Source organism: Xyrauchen texanus, chromosome 15 (assembly GCF_025860055.1).
Source record: "Xyrauchen texanus isolate HMW12.3.18 chromosome 15, RBS_HiC_50CHRs, whole genome shotgun sequence".
In the NCBI taxonomy this organism is placed as follows: Eukaryota; Metazoa; Chordata; class Actinopteri; order Cypriniformes; family Catostomidae; genus Xyrauchen; species Xyrauchen texanus.
Window position 1 is genome coordinate 5,291,499 of NC_068290.1, and position 18,669 is coordinate 5,310,167.

Here is an 18,669-nt window from a genome sequence, read left to right on the forward strand (position 1 = left end):
GGCTCTTGATGCAGTAACTCCAGCCTCAGTCCACTCCTTGTGAAGCTCCCCCACACATTTGAATGGCCTTTTCCTGACAATCCTCTCCAGGCTACGGTCATCCCTGCTGCTTGTGCACCTTTTTCTTCCACACTTTTCCCTTCCACTTAACTTTCAATTAATGTGCTTTGATACAGCACTTTGAGAACATCCAACTTCTTTTGCAATTACCTTTTCAGGCTTTCCCTCCTTGTGGAGGGTGTCAATGATGGTTTTCTGCACAACTGTCAGGTCAGCAGTCTTCCCCATGATTGTGAATTCAACTGAACCAGACTGAGAGACCATTTAAAAGCTCAGGAACCCTTTGCAGGTGTTTAGCTGATTAGAGTGTGACACTTTGAGCCTACAATACTGAACCTTTTCACAATATTCAAATTTTCTGAGATTCTGAATTTGGGGTTTTCATAAGCTGTAAGCCATAATCATCAAAATTATATCAAATAAAGGCTTGAAATATCTTATTTTGCTTGTAATGAGTCTATATAATATATTAGTTTCACCTTTTAAGTTGAATTACTGAAATTAATGAACTTTTGCACGATATTCTAATTTTCCGAGTTTCACCTGTATATATACATCAGTTTATTTCTTACAAAAACACAGCCTATTAACTTTGATTTTGAATAAACATTCAAATTCATAGAGCAACAGTAATTAAATTCAAGAATTTGAAAAATGTACTTTAAATTCAGTTGCAACTGCTCTTCAAGACAAATGCATGCAGGGTATGAAATGAGATGAAAATATGCCCTTTCACAGGGACAAAAGCACACAGCCTTTGAAACAGGTTATTACTTCATCTTTTCTTTGCTAAATTACTGTGATACCAGCATGCTTATCAGCTTTTATTTGTGAGAGCTTTTCACACAATTCTGTTGTTCATAAATGGAAAATAGGGTTGCTTTTCATCATCCATAACCAACAAAACACCATAATCCATAAAGGAAAGAAATCTCTCTAAACAGCAGTGTCAGCTGGCAGAGAATGTAATTAGCATTTAATGTTCTGACGACTTTATGGCCTTTCTTTGCATTCAGATGGAAGATATCCATACATTATTGCTTGCATTATATTCAGAATTGAAATAATTGGAAGCAGCAAGTTTACTCTTGGTTAGTCCAAGTTTTGTGAAGTTTTTAAAAAGTAAACATTTAAAGTAAACAACTCATTAATTTCTTCCTCCTCATAAGCCACAATCTTGCCAAGTGTACTTTGGACCAAAGGATATTCCACTTGAATGAACACCTAATCAGACTGTTAGACATTTATCTCACCCCTTGTCTTCCTTTCCTTTCCATACTTTACCTTTCTTTCTTTTTCCTTTTCATTTTTCTTTTCATTTTGTTTCTTTTCCTCTTTGTTTTTCTAATCCTGACCTTTTCCTTTTCATTCCCTTTTGTTTCCTCTCCATTTCTCTTTTACTCTTTCTTTCTTTCTTTCCCTTTCCTTCAGAAGATATAATGGATATATATAAGTACGCTAATACAGTTTGTGTAGCTTGCTACAACAGCAAAGCCATGTATGTTCACCCATTTCATGTGAAATTCAGATTTGCCTTTGCCTGCATATTCCGATGGGCCTGTTGTGTACTGTTTATTGCTTCTCTGAAGCTTTGTATTATTCATCAAGGAACTTTTTTTCTGACAGGGCCTGACTAGGTCCTCTCCAGCTCTGATTACTATGCATAACTTGGTTTAGCCAAGAGCTGCTGAAATAATGTTTCTATGAAAATGCAGTCAGATGAGACTGGTCACCATGCACTGTAAGAACATCAGAGATTCTATTGTCGTGATGCCACATTTGGCCTGCGAGACCCCTCCATTGCATACAGAATGTATAATGACAGTAGTAGTTTGTGCATTGTGCCTGTTTGCATCTTTATCCATCAATGGCCTGTCATACATTATATTGCATCTGCTCCCTGACAGCAGTCTTTGATCGCTTTATATGACATGCAGAGACATTCAGTTAAAAATGATGATAGCTTTTAAAATGTTTTGATCGCTCAATCAATGTTGTCAATCGTAGTCTTTTTATCATACAGTCTGATGTTACTGTTTATTTCGCATTCTTCCTTGGCTTTTATGCTTGATCTGACCAGGCTCTGACAAACAACAATCATAAAGGACAGAAAAGGGGCAAATTCATCATATCAGACAGCAGTAATTAGTTTAATCTATAGTTTATCTAGTCTTGTGGGGCTGTTTACGTTTTATTTGATATGCAAGAGAGGGCTAAGAGAATACTTGAGAAGAGCAGATACTTTGGCACTCGTTTCTCAGGTGCCTTGAAGAGAATGTGACAGGCCGATCTTCTTCTATCACAGCAGATTGTGAAGGCTTTATGTATCAAAGCGCTGCCGAGAAAACCCGATCCCTGCGGTCGCATGTTGACGTGTGCACACGAATCTGACTGATCCACCATTTAGATCTGCTGAGTGTTTTAACTGCTCTTGTGGTTGACAGCCATCAGAGTTGACGTGCATTAAATTGTGTCATACTACCGCTCAAGGCCGTTTCTAGGCATAGGCGAACTAGGCAGTTGCTAGGGTGCTGCCTGCTGGGAGGACGCCAAAGATGAGGCCTCTGCCATACCGCCCCCCCAATGGGGGGCCAATAGGGCTCTGGCCTTGGGTGCCAGAATGGTATGAAACGGTACTATTGCCGCTGTGCAATTAAATATGTTCAATTAGTATAAACAGTCTACTCGTTTTTTGTGGCAATACTGCGTTTCTCGCAGCCAAGCAAACTGCACTGGACAGAGTCCGTCTGGTCACAGTAAAACCCAGTGGGCTCTTGCTTTATGATCCCATCCTGTGAATTATACATTACAGAGCAAGTCAGCCGCTGTGCCCCCTTTGGCCTTCAATTTCGTTTTTAAAGAGGGATAATTACTCTGATTTACAAGCAGGTGAGTTAACCTCTACACTCGTGGGGCTGTTGAACCGTACTGCTCGACTTCTGATCTTCAAATACTATGTTGCCTGCAGAGCTTTGCTGCAATTTATATGTCAAACGCTTTTACCCCCCCTGGGATCCTGACCTATCAAATGCAGAAATGGATTTAATTTGGGCTCTAAGTAGAATCTGTCTCTCCCTCTTGTTAAGGCAAAAAAAAAAAGAATATGCTGTTCACTCTGTCTGATTTGGAATTCATATCCGATCATTTCTAATGACTTTTTGCGCTTTCATTTTGCAAACTATGAAACCTGATTTGTTTGTTCAGACACTGCAGTCAATATCTGGTGTATCGACATTGTTTGCTAGAGTAATGATGTAACGTCAACACAATGCAGAGTGGTTCTTACACCTAATATTTTGGAAAGACAGGACGGAAAACTGAAAATTTTGGCAATTTTTACTACGGTAGGTAAATTTTAAGCATTAATTTCTGTGATTTAATAGTTCAATGTTCAACACATAAAAATAATTTATGCAATTAATGCAGTACCTGTTTTTTTTTTACTTCTTGAAACTTTACTAATGTTTTTACTACTTCCTGTGGAAAATCGTTTGGTTACGTATGTAACCTCCCTTCCCCGAGGGAGGGAACGACACGTGTCGGAGAAGCGACACTAGGGGTCTCTCTTGAGCACCGATATCCACCTCTGAGCTATGAAAAAAGGCCAATGAGAGTTGGCAGCCAGTATTTGCATGTCCCGCCCCCGGACATACGGGTATTTAAGCGGCGCAAATACGGGAGTTCATTCAGGATTTTTCTGAGGAGCCAGAAATGGTCCGGCCACAACAGTGGCTCGGTTCAGCGACATGGCGGAGGAAAGACACAACGTGTCGTTCCCTCCCTCGGGGAACGGAAGTTACATACGTAACCAAACGTTCCCCTTCTGTCACTCTCTCCACGTTGTGTCGGAGAAGCGACACTAGGGGACCCATTCCAATCTTGCCATGCGCTGAACCGTGTACGTGAACCGCCGATACAGAGGCGGGCAGGGATTTCATCCAGTGCCGCGCATCGTCTGTACCTGGCTGCACGTACCCTTCCCCAATGCCCCATAAGAACATCGGGATCCTTCTAGTTACCCTGGGAGGGGAACAAGGTGATGTTTGCCAACATCTTTTCTCTCTATGTTTCTCGCATAGAGCAATCACGGCCGGGGCCCTTACACGCATATAGGGAAGGGGGTCTTACCCAGACCCTGCGGAGACCACACCTGCCCTTTTTCTTGGGGAGAAAAAGTGGTAGACACGTCACACGGCCGTCTTAGGGCTCGTGTGGAAAGTATGGTGCGGTGGTAGATCCAGCCTCGAAAGGGAGGAGTTGCTACAGCACGGCGACCGGGGCAGCTGTAACTGCCTAAGGGAGACACGGGGGTCCGCTCGTAAGGGGACAGAATTACACACAGGGGGAGTCCGAACCGGAGGCCTTCTTATTTTACCTGTGGAGTCCCTATACCAGTACGGGGTGGCCATCAGGGTACCCGCAGTGGCTTGGGTCGGCGAGTTCCTCCGCTGAACCGCGGACCCGGAGGGCTGGGGAGGAATCAACCAGGGTCCCAACTCGGAGTGGGGCGCCCTGGGAAGAAGGCGCACTACTTTACCTTGGCGTCAGGAAAAGGGCGCTGGGCGCAAGCGATCCACCCGGCCGGTCGGTCTACGTGTTACCGAGTTCTACGGGCTCGGACCTGAGAAAACACGAGACGCAACCGACTCAACGCAGAGGTTGTAAAACCTCGTGAAGGTGTTGGGTGTTGCCCAACCCGCGGCTCTACAGATGTCTGCTAGGGAGGTGCCCTTGGCCAGTGCCCACGAGGACGCAACACCCCTTGTTGAGTGAGCTCGGACCCGCAAGGGTAGGGGCACGGCCTGGGTGTGATAAGCCAGTGTGATGGCATCGACAACCCAGTGGGCGAGCCTCTGTTTGGAGACGGCATTCCCTTTCTGCCGTCCCCCAAAGCAGACAAAGAGCTGCTCAGAGTGTCTGGTGCTCTGTGTGCGGTCCAGGTAAATGCGCAGGGCGCGCACTGGACACAGCAACGAAAGGGCTGGGTCTGCCTCCTCCCGGGGCAGCGCTTGCAGGTTCACTACCTGATCTCGGAAGGGTGTGGTAGGAACCTTGGGCACATAGCCCGGTCGCGGTCTTAGGATCACAGACGTATCTGCCGGACCGAACTCCAGGCAAGTGTCGCTGACAGAGAACGCTTGCAGGTCCCCGACCCTCTTGATAGAGGCGAGCACGATCAGCAGGGCCGTCTTAAGAGAGAGGGCCCTGAGTCCAATTGATTCAAGCGGCTCGAAGGGAGGTCTCTGGAGTCCTGCCAAGACTACCGAGAGATCCCAGGAGGGAACTAGGCCTGGCCGGGAGGGATTCAACCTCAGGGCGCCCCTCAGGAACCTGAGGATCAGGTCGTGCTTACCCAAAGACTTGCCGTCTACAGGATCGTGGTGGGCGGCAATGGCGGCAACATACACCTTGAGGGTGGACGGGGACAGCCTCCTGTCCAGCCTCTCCTGTAGGAACAGGAGCACTGACCCGATCGCGCATCTCTGCGGGTCTTCAGTTCGGGAAGAACACCAATCTGCGAACAAACGCCACTTTAGGGCATAAAGGTGCCTGGTAGAGGGGGCTCCCCTCTACCAGGCACCTTTAATGCAGTTGATTGTATTCACAACGGTCGCCGGTAAGCCGGCTAGCTCTTCCGCATCCCGTCCAGGGACCAGACGTGGAGGTTTCAGAGGTTCCAGAGGTAAAATGTTGTGACATGTGCACATGTTTAAAACCGAACAAGGTCAATATGCTAGTTTTCCTGGCAAAAAACCTGAAATAAAATTGCTTTCACTGTTAAGCACATATAGCATTGCATTGTGCTGAAATATAGGTTCAGGTCTACATGTTATTACTTATTTTATACTTGTGGATGTTGACAAGATGTAAGTATTTCCACTAAATACAAATTTATTTAAGGCCTGTACACTTTGTTTAATAGTATATTTTTATTTTTTTAAAAAATATATATATTTTTTTTCATTAAAAAATAATTTTATTTTAAAAAACAGGCAAGAAAGGGAATATTTTGTTTAAAAAATGCTCTTGTTTCAAGATGCTCTTGATGATTACATGGTTACATGTGAATAAAGTAATGTTTGAGAGTAATGCATTTTATTGTGTTTTTTCAGTCATTCATAGTTTTTTAAACTGAAGAATATCTATTACCTGTTTATTTTAGTATCATTTTTAAAATGACTAATAAAAATAGAATTTCTTTAGGGAAATATTATATCGCAAGAAATATCGTTATCGCAATATTCAACAACAATATCGCATATCGCATATTTTTTTTTTTTTTTATTTAAAATCTGATCTGACTGTTCAAGCTGAGGTGCATTCCAAAAAAATCTGATTTTAATGGATTTCAAACCCCAAATGGATGTGGGGTCTGTCAAATCAGATGTTTATTTTATTTTTATTTTTTTCAAACTACAAAAAGTAATAGATCTGAGATGGATACTTAATACAATTAAAAGAAATTCCTGTCTGAACAAAACTTTAAAATCCCTACTTTTTCACCCCTTAATATTCAGTGATACCTACAGTCCCTCAAGATGTACTTCTTGGCTTTTAAAAGGAGCTCTCATGTTTGAAAATGAAAGGGTCACTGAGTTTTTAAATCATAATACAAGTTGAAGCCGAGGTTTTGCCGCATAGATTTCCTCCAGAATTAAAGAGCTGTGAATTGATGTGCCAGTTTAATAATTGATTCTTCTTCCCATATTGAATTCACACTGTCTCAAAGCATGTATTTTTAAGCAGTATATTTCTCCTTCATGCAGTCTTCGTCCACCCCAGGAGTTTGTTTTGTAGTGTCAGGCCAGGTTACTTACAGAATTATCATTCACAAAACAAGGTTATCAGACTGGATTTTCCTTGACGGCTGCATTGATGGGATCAATAATGAGTTGTGACAGCTCCATTTGGGATTCAAACTCATTTTGTGAGATTTAAAATTGTTAGTGACTATGGAACATTTACTGGCATATACTGACTCTGCTTTCTTCATAAACATTTTTGGTTCTATTTTGTGCGATTCAACAGTGTGTGTTATTCCAAAGAAACAGATTTGTCTTGTTGTCTTGCAAAATGTAATTACTTGCTCCACCATGACTATACTTCTTGTATGACATCACAGAGTCCTCTTACCTTTTCATCTCCTCCGCTCCAATAAATTGGGTCCATTCTGGTATTAAACTTCCAGTGAATAAAAGCAAATCTCACCCTACATTTCTTTTTTTCTTGTTGAATATCTTGTTTCATTTTGAAATATGTCAGATTATAGAATTAAAACTGGTTTGCAAATGACAAATAGTTACTGAAGCATTGATTCAGGCTACTGTTGTAGGTAATGCAGCCTTTCTAAAATCTTATTTTAGAATAAGATTTTATACCGGTTAGCGTTGATATTATAAAGGTTGCGGCCATAATAGCAATAGATGTTATCAATAACAATAGATGTATTTAATAAAGGTCACATCACATAAATGTTTCATGTTGACTTAAAAAAAAAACTGTTTATTTTGTTACTGTTTTTAACAACAGTCTTGTGAATCTTTACAGCTAAGTTCTGCGGTGACCCTGGCACACCTCCGTGGGTCAGAAGAGAGGGTCAGAGTTTCATCTTCAAATCTGATGTCACCTACAGCTGCAGCGCTCCTTATGTGCTGGTGGGCTCCTCTACACGCATGTGTCAAGCAGACGGCACATGGAGTGGAACCCAGCCGCGTTGCATAGGTAATCTATGACACTTCCTGTCTGAAAACAACATTTTTACTATTCTACAGTTAATAGAACAAAACGATGTCTAGAAATGGGACTTCACTAGAATTGTTTTACACTGTGATTTCAGGGTTGTAAAATACTTGAGTAATGAAAAATCATTATTAGGCTTAATAGTTTATTGGTATAGGGAATTGGTACATAACTCAAGAACTATTGAAACTAAATACTTGTATTCTACTCAAATACATTTCCTAGGCTAAATTCATATTGCAATTATATCTTAAACCATAGATATACAGTTGAGACATGGTTTACATCTGATACACCTCCTTGGCTAAAGCTATTCAAACTCAACTTTTCACAAGTTTGCACATTGTAGAAACGTGGTCATAACTGGGTCTTCCAAAAGGACCAGTGTTGCCAACTATTTTCAATGGAAAGTAGCTAAAGCCTGCTCGAAAAGTAGCTAAATGTCGCCAGATGACGTCATGCGTCATTAGCATATTAATGACGTCATCGCGTCGTATTTGCATTCTGCCTAATTTGTCGGTACTGTAGCCTACTTCAGTTTATAATAACGGTTATCTCCCCTAAACCGTGCTCATACTGTTTTTATATAAGTATATAGCCGAAAAACGGTCAAATTAAATGTTTTGAATTAAAACAAAGGAGAAGGCAGCTGATATGTGATCACTGATTGGTTCCTGCTAACACAGCGTGCACATACGCAGCTCATTCATGTCTATGTCCGCCGGCGTGCAGTCAACGGAATGTGCTGCTCCTCTCAGCCGCTCACTGAACAGAGCAGACGCAGCGGGGAAGTAAGACCTCACGCTTGCAGTACTGGCGATATTTGGAATTTGGAAAGTTGCTAAGGTTTGTCCAAAAAGTCGCTAGATTTGTCGCTAGTCGCTTTTTTGAAAAAATGTCGCTAAAGGGGTCTGAAAAGTCGCTAAAAATAGCGACAAAGTCGCTAAATTGGCAACAATGAAAAGGACAATAATCCTAAGTATAACCTCCAAGGTTTTAACAAAATGGCTTAAAGACAACAAAGTGAAAGTATTGGAGTGGCTATTATGTGTATGTAAACGTTTGACTATGTAAATGTAATATATTATATAAAAGCAGAAATAAATCAGTCTCTCTGTTATTTTGAAATTACCTCTTATGGAAACCAAATAATCTTTGAATGTCTTTAGCCTATGTATGTAGTCTTTTGGCCACAACTGTTGATGAATTGATGGATGGATGGATGAAAGGATAAATTGATAAATGGGTGGATGAATGGATGGTAGATGGATGAATGGATAAATGGATGGATGGGTGGGTTCATAAATGGGTGAATGAATGGATGGTAGATGGACATATGGATAGATGGAGGGATAAGTGGATGGATGGATGAATGGATAAATGGATGGATGGATGGATGAATGATAAGTGGATAGGTGGATGGATGGATTAATGGATGAATTTTTTTTTTTTTATTAAACCTTTATTTAACCTGGAAGAGACTGAGATTAAAAATCTCTTTTACAAGAGTGTCCTGGCCAAGACAAACAGCAGTACTATACCACATATACAATACATACAAACATAAAAACTGCAAACATACTAGATACATAAAACAGCTGACACAGCTGAATGGATGGATGGATGGATGGATGGATGGATGGATGGATGAATGTATGGAAGGGTGGATGGATTAATGGATAAATGGGTGGATGAATGATGGATAGATGGACGTATGGATGGATGATTACTAAATGGAAGTATGGATAAATGGATGGCTATATGGATGGATGGATAGATGGCTGGATGAATAGATGGATAAATTAATGGATAAATCGATGGATGAATGAGTGGATGATGAATGGATAAGTGATGGATGGATGAATGATAAATGGATGCATGGTGGATGGATAAATGGGTGGATGAATGGATGGAAGATGGACGTATGGATAGATGATAAATTAATTAATGGATTGCTAAATTAATGGATGATGGATGGATGAATGAATAAGTGGATGGATGGATAAATGGCAGGATGGATGGATGAATGAATGGATGGATGGTGGATGGATGGATTAATGGATAAATGGGTGGATGAATAGATGGATGTATGGATGGATGATGACTAAATGGAAGTATGGATAAATGGATGGCTAGATGGATGGATGGATTGATTAATGGATGGATAAATGGATTGATGGATGGGTGGATGAATAGATGGATAAATGGATGGATGAATTAATGGATGATGAATGGATAAGTGAATGGATGGATAAATGGCTTGATGGATGGATGGATAAATGGGCGGATGAATGGATGGTAGATTGACATATGGATGGATGATGGCTAAATGGAAGGATGAATGGATGGATGGATAAATGTGTGGATGGATATCATTACCCTCTACTGCAGTTCACTTACATTTGGAATTCCTAGTCCAGTTATGAAGATAACAGTGAAGGAGTTGATAATGGTGCTATGATAATAATTGTTTATACAGTAGATATATATAAACTGTAAATATGTATATACTGTACATATATATTTTTAATTTTTTATTTTCTTATTTTACTAAAGAACCAACCACAACGACGTGTGATAATCCAGGCACCCCTGAGTATGGCTCTTTGAACATCAGCCTGGGCTTAAAGGTAAGAAAAAGTTGAGCGAGGAGGGATTCTTTTGGACTATTTCGTCCTGTGTTATCAAAGCTGTTATGATCCGAATAAAGTAAAAGGCAGTTCACAAGGCCAATATCTGTCAGTCGTGGTCCTTCTTTTATCTTCAAGTAAAAAAATGGCACTTTAAAATGGAACAATGTGACATCTGATGTGCCTATTAATAATTGAAAATCAAATTTTCAATTATTGCTGAGAAAAAAAAGGATCTTCACTCGCCCCTAGTGACAGTTTCATCCAAAGCTGTTAATGCCACATAAGAGCAATGTTTCAAAGAAACCCTTCATTTGAATGCATGTCAATGCAGGTCTCTCACGAGGTACGTTATTGCCATATTTCCAGACTGCCCTGTCTCTCCAAGCATAACTGATTTATTGTCAAGCTGATTCTCTCAGATGTGTTCTGAAGGGCCCGTGGCATTTTCAGAGAGGGTGTGTGTGTGTGTCTACAGCCATTAGCTTTTATTGTCTGGGGAGAGTTTGCTCTTCAAACGCTCACTATATCTACCTAAAAACCTTCTTTGCCACTTTAACAACTGTTCAGACACTGTTGTTTCTTCTTCAAGACAAGAGGGATGAAAAATTAATTAGGCACTTGAATTTGACAAAAGTGGATTTTGTATACATTCACTGCCAGTAAGTATCCTCTGTCCTCTAACGATGTCCAACAGTGTACAGTATGTTCATGCATCACAGGAGATTTGTGTCATTTGTATTTTTTTTTTTTATTCTTCTGAAAAGTCACACAACATTGCCACAAATGTAAAAGATTTCTATGGTGGAAATTACATTTAGTTAAATATCAGACACTTTTGTCTTGCTAAGGCTAATTTCATAGCTAACATTTTATGTATCCTACATTATATACACACAATTATATAATATGTTCACACTTTTTCTTTGCATAACTTGGAAAAACTACAGGTTGATTGGAAATTACGCCCAATAAAAATATTCTGCTCACAAGTGATATTTAACTTGAGTTTTCTTCAAACATCTCTTAAATTCAATCTCAAGCAAGCTCTTCACTGACACTTTTGTCAATTTGGTTAAAGCGGAAACATTAGCACCACCGAATGGAACTGCAGAAATAAACAAAGTTTTCAAAACAGCTTTCTGAATAAGTCCCTGTAAGGGGGTTAAAATGGGCAAGGAAGCGGCGAGAACCGTCCTGTCAATATAAATAATAATTTAATGAAAACTTAAACTAGATTTTTTGGATTTTCTCCCAATTTGGAATGTCCAATTCCCAATTTGCTCTAAGTCCTCGTGGTGGCGTAGTGACTTGCCTCAATCCGGGTGGTGGAGGACGAATCTCAGTTGCCTCCGTGTCTGAGACGTCAACCCGCGCATCTTATCACGTGTCTCGTTGAGCGCCTTTCCACAGAGCATAGCACCTCCCAGTCCATGGAGGCCCACACCGAGGCATCTACGCACAACTCACCACATGCCCCACCGAGACGAACCACATTATAGCAACCATGAGGAGGTTACCCGGTGTGACTCTAACCTTAGTAGACCTGGCTGGAGTCACTCAGCACGCCCTGGGACTCAAACTCGTGAACTCCAGGGGTAGTAACCAGCGTCTTTACCACTGAGCTACCCAGGCCCACTCTAACCCGTATTGACCTACCCCTATATCCTTTTGACATCGTGAAATCATAGTGAAAAGCTGAATTGAATTGATGTGAAAAATGTACAGTATATGAACTGCGAAATTTTTGCTATTTGATATGTCGCCCTTATTGCCGTTGCCTGGACACTGAATCCCAGAATTTCATTGTTGTTTTGGACCCCACTGTATATTAAAGTTCTAAAGAGAAAATTTGACATACGTTACTCCTGGCTTCTCTAGTTGACAGGTCTTATATGAAAACTGTTTGTCTGTTCAGTGTGGTTTGGATCACTCATGCCTGGAGAAATTAGTTATTTGAAGAGCAGAATAAAAAGACAGTCTCTTTCCACTGGCTCTCTGTGAACACAGGGCTTACCGAGTGTTGTTTGTGTCTGTCGGGGCTGCTGTTGTCACAGAATCCTTTAGAAGTGCTGGTGTAATGAAATCTAATGTTCCAGTTTGCCGAGTCTTTCATCTCAGCAGGACTCGACTGCGCACAGGAATCCCTCCTCGATATTTGCATGTTCTTGAATAATCTAAAGAATGATTTCGGCCTGTGTAAAAAGGACTTCCATAGAAGCTATTTTTCCATATAGAAAAAGGAAATAGATAAGACAAAATTATATAAAGGTATTTTTGTTGTTGTTTTTTCTGTTTGTTTTGTTTGTTTGATTTTTGAAGTCCAGTGTAAATTCATATTTCAATTTCATTTGATGTTTACACTTGCTTTAAAGGCATATGCACAGCATGGAAAAACATCTACCTTACATTATTAACAAGTAACCAATACTATAATATATTTACATTAACATACTATGTATGTACTGTATATGTATTCAAATAAAACTACAATAATACAATAACAAGCATATATTTGACCATTTATAGAGGACGTCTTTGTCATAAAGTCTATTTTCCTTATAACACATAAAACAAAGAATTAAAGAATAAGGCTACAAGAATAATATACAGTATATAAAGGTTTGTTGTTTGTTTGTTTGTTTGTATGTTTGTTTGTTTGTTTGGTTGGTTAAGTCCAATGTTAATTCATGTTTAATTCCATTTGTTGTTTAAACTTGGTTTAATGGTTCGTTCTTGTCATGTCGGAATTACCGTAATTACAGACATTTTACGTCTTCGTAAAATTCGTAGGTTGCAAACTCTGAATTCTATGAAAGCTTCAAATTGATTGTCGTGACGTCACAGAAAAACAAAACAAAATAGCAGCAGCCTCAGCAGTTAAAGGTAGTTTACACATATATCTGTTTGATATTCCATTTTTGTAATTGTTACTGTTATTGGAGCGCAATCTTTGTTCTTAAACATGTTGCAAGAACATATAGCCTACTAAGGAAAATTAATAAATAGGGCTGTAACTAACGATTGTTTTGATAATTGAATAATCTAACAGTTATTAGAACGATTATTCGACTATTTGGCGATTATTGCAATGATTAAAAGTAGCTCTTAGCCGACTATTCTGCTTGTACCCCGGCTATACCTCTATATGACATTCACTGAAATGCAAAGACATTTATTTTTATTTTTATTAAATTAATTACAATTAAAAACAATATGTGACATTGACATCAAGTGTTTAAAATGGGTACTGCTGTCCAAATTCAAAATATTGGAGAGAGTTGTCTCCCCCTCCTCCCCAGACTTGAAGCTCACACGTGTTGCCAGGTTGAGGACACGCAACAGGAACGAGCATACTGACAATGGCAAACGACGAGTCTTACACTGTAAGCTGATCAGCTAATGTATATGTTCGCATTGTTTTTATTGTTTGCAAATTATAAACCAGCACATATGGATTTTTTATAACTGTCGAAGTTACCTAGATGTATTAATGGCTTCCATGGCTGCAACCCGGGGTGTCGAAATACTATTGGGAAATGGGCAGTGGACGGGATCACACAGGCCAAAACACAAACAGAAATTCCAGCCAGTAACTTAGCATGTTTCCTGAATCTCTCATAGCATATTTGTAACTTTTGGTGTCCAAGGATTTGAGGAGGAAGAGAGGAGATGCAGAAGTAGAATCTTTCAAACCTTTAATAACAATCGTAGGAGTGGAACAAACGCTGGAGTGGAAACAAACAATAACTTTTAGCATCTAACATTACAAGGACTGACAAACATGAACAAAACTAGAGGGTTTATATAGACAGGGAAACTTATGTGGGGATAATGATGGAGTGATTAGGGCAGTGGATTCTGGGAACTGTATTGCAGGAGAAAACTTCAAAATAAGAGTCCTTGAACATGGTGGAGACAAACTGTGACAATATTATGATAATTTTATGCTTTAGTCCAGTAAATAGATTACATATATTACATTGCACCTTTTAAATTCAGTAAATAATTCACTGCAAAAAAAAACAAAAATATCCTATTGTCATCAAGGATTTTTTGTCATTTTCCATTTAAAATGATCTAAAAACAAGATTAATTTACTTAAGAAGCAACATATAAGATGTTTAGACTTGCTTTCAAAGAATGTATCTTGAAAATAAGTATATTTTGTAAATGTATTTTTTCACTTTCATGCCTCTGCCTGTGCAGTGCAAAGAAAAACTATACTCATATTCAAGATATATTTTTGAAAAGCAATTCTAAATACTTCTATGTTGCTTCTCTGGTAGATGTATCTTGTTTTAGGGATTTTTTGGTATTTTAAATTATATAAATATTAAATATTGTATTTAACGTTCTCCGATAATATTTTTTCTTCTTCTGCAGTATACTGTAGCTCCTAAAGTAAATGTATGTTGTTTTAAAGGCATTTTAGATGTTAGAGGTTTTCAATGGGGTTCAGGTCTGGAGTTTGGGCTAGCCATGACAGGGTCTTGATCTGGTGGTTATTATTCCCCCAAATATTGATTTCTGAACTCTTCCCAAGTTAAAACATGAGTACTGAGCTGTTTTAAAATGAAGATGAACTTCTTTACATTATGTGAGGTCTGAAAACACAGAATCTTTTTTTAATTTCTTTCATTTTCTGCAATTAAAAGCTCTAAATTATAATATTTTGATTAGGAATTTCAATTAAATGTTTTTTATTTAAAAATGTGGCTGTTGTCTCTACATTTTTTCCATATATATATATATATATATATATATATATATATATATATATATATATATATATATATATATATATTGTGGCCTCACAGAAAGCAAAGCCTTGTTGTCTACTAGGATATTTTTCTCCAAACAAGTCAAAGGAACTGAAATGAGAACTTGTGTATTTGTGTGTACTGTATGCATAATTTTGCACATCTTTGACTCATTTAAATGTGTAGGCATGTTGACAAGCTTATCACTGTGTCTCAGGTGGGCAGTACAGTAAAGTTCCACTGTCAGACTGGGCACCTGATACTGGGCTCCACCACACGCACATGCCAAGAGGATTTGACCTGGACTGGCACTCAGCCTGAATGCATCCGTAAGTCCTTCTGATCCCCAGAGTCTCTGTCACTTACTTCCAGAACAGAAGGCTACTTATACATTATTGTTTGTTGGATTTGCTGTTTGTGTGTTTGTGTGTGTGTGTGTGTAGTGTGAAAAATGAAGTTTGTCATTACATGTCATTACTACAGTATGATTCTCATATACTGTTTGTATGAGCATCATACTGGCTCAACCAATGGTGTAAGTCAGGGCTGGACTGGTAATCTGGCATACCGGACATTTTTCCGGTGGGCCAACGCACTTTGGGGCTGATCAGGGGAGAACTGGCCAACGGGAGAACCGAGGGGTCCAGTTGGTTGGCTACGAAACGGACCAAATGGGCCACGATAAGCTAAAATGAGCCGGCGCATTATGCAGAATGGACCAACGGTGCCGCAATATGCAGAAAAGTACAGTGAAACCCAAACCCCTCACACACACACACACACACACACACACAATTTTTGGGCCAGTTGCTATATAAAATCGTGGGACGATAGCTCTTCCCAGTCCAGCCCTGGTGTGAGTTGGGTGATAAGTTTTTAATTCTGTTTGCTGATGCAAGTGGCATAGAAATTACACACTTCAGCTTTATTGGGCAATATTTCCCCACTGGAATTAATCTTCAGAGGCCTTTTTAGCATAATGAGGGCTTTATTATAACATAAAATAATTGTTAGATTTTAAAACTGTCTACTCTTGACCATCATGGTCGATTTTGGTATAATCACTATTTCAAGTTTTGGTGTTTTTGTTGTGTTTTCAGAGATGATTTTTGTTTATTTGATCCAAAAGCACTTCATATGAGCAACTCATTTCACAACACTTGCTCAGAGAGAGTGAATATAAACATCTGAAAGCTACAGGTCAATATGGTGTCTGCAAAGGCACTTTACTCACAACTACATAGGCCTAGAATAGAATATTATGAAATGTATCAAATGTTAGATAACAGAAAAACAGAGGAGGGGCATTTCTCCCCATCATGTAAAAAATCTGGGGCATATTTGTTACTTTCAGTAGCATTTTTGCTCCGAGCCCTCGTTAATTTCTGACTCCGGTCCATTGCACTCTTTCTTTTCCAGAATTATTATTTTGTTATTTGGCACAAGCCATCCATTGTCCATGTATTGATACTGTATTTCTTTCTCCCTCCATGAATGTTGTTGTTCATATGCATTTGTATCATGTAAAATAAGAAATATGTAGCTTAATCAAACATAGGCTGGGTTTCCTGATAACGTTGCAACTTAAGCTTTAACAATCATCTTAACTAACGTCGCTCGTTATTTTTCAATGAAGTAATGACTGTTTCCCAAACCAGCTCGAAGATCGCTCATTATAAAGTAGAACTTAAGTGCTTTGTTACGGGAGCTGTCCAGTCCAAAGTTGCTGATTACTTTGGCCAGTATGTCCAGGAGTTTGTCTTCTCAAAATGAAAATAGGGTGGAAATACTAGCAAACATGGAAGTTGTTTGCAACCATGTCAAGGCGCCAAAATGTATTACCTAGCTATTACAGAATTTAATTTAAGAAATAATAATGCTTTAGTAAGACAGAGTTTCAGATGTATTGATGCTCAATCATAGAGATTACTGAAAGTGATGCAATAAATGCATGTAACGTGAATGTAAGTTATGTGAATCATAAGGGGCTCTCGCGTAGCTTAAAGTTCTTTGACTTGAAACTGAACAAGTACAAACAGCACAGGATTAAAATGACGGCATCAGTATTGAACTACTCATAGACCTGTCTAAATATTAATATGTAATCTGGTTAGTTCAAGGTAATGTGAACTTGTAGCCTTACTGCCATTATGCATCATGTAACGTGTTACTGCCTTGTAAAAAGACTTTAGGTTTGAACAAACCATTGGAGGAACAAAGAAGAGGAGGAGGAAGAGACAAATGTCTTCTTAAATAATCTGTTTAATAAGAACCTATCATCTTTCTACTGCTATTGTAATTATGCTTATCAAACAAGGCTAATATGCTAGTCTACATACAGTCTAACACAAGCCTGTCAAAGTATACTCCATTTGACGGTGCACGTGTATACAAGCATTTGGCGCATGCGCACTACGACTGCAATGAGACGCCGGACAATTTCTCTTCAGGAGTTTAGACCCATAAAGATATCTTTAAATTCCTTCAGACTTGAGTTATACAAATGCTGATATCTCCAGACCTCCTCACACGCTCAGTCTTGACATGCATATCTACTGTTGTAGTTTTTACCTTCATCTCCTATTATTTACCAGCAATTATGTCACCCTGTGGATCCATTCATTCGTGCAAATAATTCCAGGTGCATGCACAGTCTACGCATTCAAATACGCATGGTTAGAAAAATCGGGCTGCACGCGTTTAGTGCTCGAGCATTCTGCTAATGAGGAGATTTGCGTCACGCGTCCTATACGCAAACGCTCAGTGTCCGCGTCTGACCGAAGTATACTTTAGGCTTTAGTGTGTACACTGAAGATGTTGAGTGAAAATCATAAAACCTGTCAAGAACATCTCTTTCATGGCTAAAATCAAATGAAATAAATAAATATAAATAATTCTTATTATTTGCTAAAAGAAAATGAAGCATTTTTCTTTATTTGTGAATTTATTTGTGACAATTTGGGATATTTTCTCAACCATATTTTGAATCAATATGATAATGCAAAACTATGTATATCACTGCAATGCAAAACATAATCATATATTATTTAAATGGTAAAGTATTTATACATCATTGTAGTATTTGATGAAATTTGGTTAAATGTCAGAAAAATAAGGTCACAATGCAAACAATTTAAAAGGTCCTGAAATGTCTCATTTTGTTTGATTTTGGGGAGAAATATAAGATGGATTTCAAAAGATTTACTCTTACCGGCTGACATGTCTCCAAATGCAGCTCACTCATGTAAGCAACCAAAGACCCCACCACATGCTAATGTGCTGGGCATGGACCTGCCCTCATTTGGCTACACGCTGCTGTACTCCTGCCAGCCTGGTTTCATCCTCACCGGTGGATCTGAGCACCGGGCTTGCCGCTCAGATGGATCGTGGACTGGAAAAGTGCCCATTTGTAGAGGTAGCCAGTCGAACACACCACCAATAACACCCACTGTAGAACTCAAATTTATTTCCTGCTT

At 39.2% G+C, this 18,669-nt stretch overlaps 1 protein-coding gene across 1 annotated transcript in view; it reads left to right on the forward strand.

Moving 5' to 3' along the window:
• csmd3a (CUB and Sushi multiple domains 3a) overlaps window positions 1–18,669 on the forward strand; it is a 372,265-nt gene that overhangs the window by 339,799 nt on the left and 13,797 nt on the right. The window contains exons 61-64 of the mRNA XM_052143551.1: window positions 7,609–7,782; window positions 10,357–10,430; window positions 15,411–15,522; window positions 18,429–18,608. Coding sequence (XP_051999511.1) covers window positions 7,609–7,782; window positions 10,357–10,430; window positions 15,411–15,522; window positions 18,429–18,608 — 540 coding nt within the window. The remainder of the gene's footprint in view (window positions 1–7,608; window positions 7,783–10,356; window positions 10,431–15,410; window positions 15,523–18,428; window positions 18,609–18,669) is intronic.